Source organism: Chiloscyllium plagiosum, unplaced genomic scaffold, assembly GCF_004010195.1.
Source record: "Chiloscyllium plagiosum isolate BGI_BamShark_2017 unplaced genomic scaffold, ASM401019v2 scaf_3763, whole genome shotgun sequence".
NCBI classification, from domain to species: Eukaryota; Metazoa; Chordata; class Chondrichthyes; order Orectolobiformes; family Hemiscylliidae; genus Chiloscyllium; species Chiloscyllium plagiosum.
In genome coordinates, this window is record NW_025215304.1 from 55128 (window position 1) to 59024 (window position 3897).

The 3897-nt window shown below is 46.0% G+C and overlaps 1 protein-coding gene across 1 annotated transcript; it reads right to left on the minus strand.

Moving 5' to 3' along the window:
* Positions 1 to 662: 662 nt before the first annotated feature.
* LOC122548267 (oocyte zinc finger protein XlCOF20-like) lies at positions 663 to 1214 on the minus strand. Its single transcript, XM_043686799.1, has one exon. The coding sequence runs from the start codon at positions 1212 to 1214 to the stop codon at positions 663 to 665; it is 552 nt and encodes a 183-aa protein (XP_043542734.1).
* Between the last annotated feature and the right edge of the window lie 2683 nt (positions 1215 to 3897).

The window sequence follows — 3897 nt, forward strand, 5'->3', positions numbered from 1 at the left end:
CTTTAGATGTTTGGTGTTGTGCCAGATAGTCTGTTAGATAGCCAGAGGCTTCCCCCCCGCCACCAGGGTGGAAAAGTCAACTACAACAGGGCACAAGTTCAAGGCGAGAGACAAGGGACAGTCTGGGGGAGAATTGAAAGGGAAGAGTTTTCACACAGTTGGATGGTAGATGCCTGGAATGCATTGCCTGTGGACGTAGTGGTAAGAGGCACCTTAGCAACACTTAAGGTGTATCTGGATAGACAAATGAATGGGAGGTGAATACAGAGACAGAAAACACGCATTGGCAATAAATAGCAGGTCTACGTTAGGATAAAGTTTGGCACAGGCTTGGGCAGGGAGGGGGTAGGGGGTAAAGTGAACTTTCAAACTGCAGGGGATACCTGTATGCTGATGAAGGGGTGAGTGGAGGCTCAGGTGGAGCATAAACACTACCAGAGGCCAATTGGATCGACTGTGCTGGAGACTCAATGGGACAGAGACAAATGTATCTATTTCAGATCTACCTGCACTTCAGCCGCTTCTGTGGACTGTTTCCGTAGGGAAGGTGCAATCCCAGGCTCAGAGAGCATCAGCCCCCACTGGAAGTAAAGTGGGTGAGAGAGCGGCCAGTCAGCATAAAGGAACCCCTTATCCCTCACACTTTACCCACTAAACAAGGTTCAAGATGTGACTCTCAGCAGCGGTAACAGCAGTCTCCAACCCGAATCCCTGCACCATCTCACTTGTGAAATTGCTGGTGTCTCCACAAGTTGCACGACTGGGTGAAGCCCTTCCCACACACTGGACAGGTGAACGGCCGCTCCTTGGTGTTTGCGCAGGGTGGAGGAATCGGAGAAGTCATTGCTCCACATGGGACAGGTGAACGGCTTCTCCCCAGTGTGGACGCGGAAGCTGAGCAGCAGTTGATACGACTGGGTGTAGCCCTTCCCGTACACGGAGCAGGAAAACGGTTTCTCCACGGTGTGCATCCGCTGGTGCGGCAGCAGGTGGTGTGACTGACTGAAGCCCTGCCCACACACGGGGCAGATGAACGGGTTCTTGCTGCTGTGGACCCACTGGTGGGCCAGGAGGTGGTGTAACTGAGTGAAGCCTTTCCTGCACTGAGTGCAGGTGAACAGCCGCTGCCCGGTGTGCAAACGCCAATGACTCTCCAGCACAGATGGCGAAGGGAAACCATTCCCACACTCCCCACATTTCCACGGTTTCTCCATGGTGCAGGTGCCGTCGTCTGTCTCAGACCTTAACAATCAGTTGAAAATTCGCTCACGCTTACAGCATGTGTGTGGTGTTACTGGTGAACCCTCTGATAATTGGAACACTCTCATTCAGTCTGTAAAGCTTGTTCCAGTCACTACTCTGGTGTGTGGGTATGTGAGAGTCTTAGAGTTTCCAGTCACACTGACGTTTAAAACCTAACTAAGCAGACAGACCTTCTCCCCTTTGTTTTCAAGGCCATCAATATCCACGGCCTCGTGAAACAAGTGACCGTCAGACTTTGATGTGATGTTTGGTCTGAGATTTCTGCCGCCAAATTCTTCTCTTGTAATATTCCTGTGAAGTGATTGCAAAGGTCATCACAGTCAGTCCACGATAGAAAATCTGAACGTAATTCTAGTTACTGTGGAACATTCTTTCCTCTCAATCCCAAAGATCTTTGTGTAGATCTATATGTAACTGTAAACCAACAGGTTTATGGGGCAGACTGCATACCTCCACAAAGAGTTCACATGGACTCAAGTTGCTGAATGGACTTCTGTAGTGCAGTATTGACACTCTTACTGAAGATCTATATATGCTGCAGTTCGATATTACAAGCCCAGAAACAATTGCAAATCGGACAAGGTCTTTTCAGAAGTTGGACCATGAGCTTCTGAAGCTGCTGCTGCTCTTCCTCTCTCTCTCTCTCACGCAATGAAGATTGATCTTCACCCAGACTAGAACTTCTTTCCTCTGTCCAAATATTTGTGAACGCTGCCCTTTTTTTGAAGGATGGCATGTTTCCTGATCATCACAATTAAAGGGGTGTCTTCCCCCGGTTTTGCAAAGGGACAGTAAGTCAGGGGAGGGCAGGGTCACGTCTCGTGTTGTTGTGTGGAATCTGTGACAGCTGCAACAATTCATCCCAACTCCTGTACTCAGTGCTCTGACTGATGAAAGCAAGCATGCCGAAAGTCTTCTTCACCGCCCTGTCCACCCATGACTCCACTTTCTCGGAGCTATGAACCTGCACCCCTACATTTCTCGGTTTGAAATACTGCATATGAAACTGATTTGATGCTGATCTCAACTCTAATTCGGTATTTTATACTGAATGCCATGACTGATGAAGGCCAGTGTGCCAAAACATTTCTACCTGTGACTCAATTTTCAGAGAACTGTGAACCTGTACTCCAAGATCCCTCTGTTCCACTACACTCCTTAAGGTCCTGCCATTCACCATGAATTTCCTACTTTGATTTTACTATACAAAATGTAAGACCTCGCACTTATCTATATTAAATTCCATTTGCCATTAACCTTAAACCTATGCCCGCTAATTTTGGACTCCCCCACCCCAAGGGAGAAGACCTTGCCTATTTACCCTGCCCATGTCCCTCATGATTTTATAAATGTCTTTTATGTCACCCCTCAGCCTCCAAAGCTCCAGGGAACATACCTCCAATCTATTCAACCTCTTCCTGCAGCTCAAACCCTCCAACCCTGGCAGCATCCTTGTAAATGTTTTCTGAACCCTTTCAAGTTTCACAACACCTTTCCTGTAGCAGAAAGCACAGAAATTGCATGCAGCATTGCAACAATGATGGAACTAATGTCCTCTCTGAAGAGGATTTTAAAACAATATTTATAACTACAAGCAAATCAGGTTAGTTGGGCATGACTTTCCATAGCAGTTTGTTTTAGTTGTCCTTCATTAACCTGTGCATTAAAATATATTAAAAATATTTTGAGGGATGGGATTGTTGCTAGCACGTCCAACATTTGCTCCCCATCCCTCATGGCCTTTGGTCTGAGCAATTGGCTACATGCTAGAAGGCAGTTGAGAGTCAACCACATTGTAGTGGGTCTGGAGTCACGTGGTGTGAGCGTGTGCACGCGTGTGTCGGGTTGTGAGTGGTAGATTTCCCTCCCTAAAAGAACACTTTCAAAACACTCTGTAATGATTGGACAAAAACAACAGTTCTGGCAGCATCTATGAGGAGACGACAGTGTTACTGTTTTGAGTCCGGAGGCCCTTCAAAATTAGGCTGGATTCAAAACATTAACTGTTTTCTTTCCACAGATGCTGCCAGACCTGCTGCATTTCCCCAGCAATTGTGCCTTTAGTTGTTGATCTCCAACAGCTGCAATTCATTGTCTTAGCCAATAATGGTTTCCTGGTTGCCAGTACAGAGACAAACTCTCACTTCCAGATCTTTTTATTCGTTGAAAATAAAGTCCACTAGCATCCATGATGGGATCTTAATTTTTGTTCTCAGAAGACCGAGATCTCTGGGCTACTTAACCAGTATCACGAGATCACAATCTTCCCTTCACTGACAGTGACATTGACAATCTTGTCCTGAATATTTTTCATTATTCATTCATGGAATGTGACACTTCGTGTCCCAAAAAATAACCAAGTGCCAATTCAGAGGGCAGTTAAGAGTCAACCACATGACTTTGGATCAAGAGTGGCACATTCACCAAACTGGGAAAGGACTGAAGATTTCCTTCCTTAAAAAAAGGTTATTAGTGAACAAGATAGGTACTTATGACAATTGATAAGATCACCAAAGCAGCGATAAGTTAATATTCCAGATACATAAATTGATTTCAAATTGCATCGGGGCCATAGCAGCATCAATTTGAAACTCCAGATGTTAAATCCAGTAACAATGCCCAAATGCCACCAAC

Bases quoted from the DNA above. Each gene is read 5' to 3' on its own strand.
- LOC122548267 (XM_043686799.1), bottom strand. From the start codon at position 1,214: ATGGAGAAACCGTGGAAATGTGGGGAGTGTGGGAATGGTTTCCCTTCG.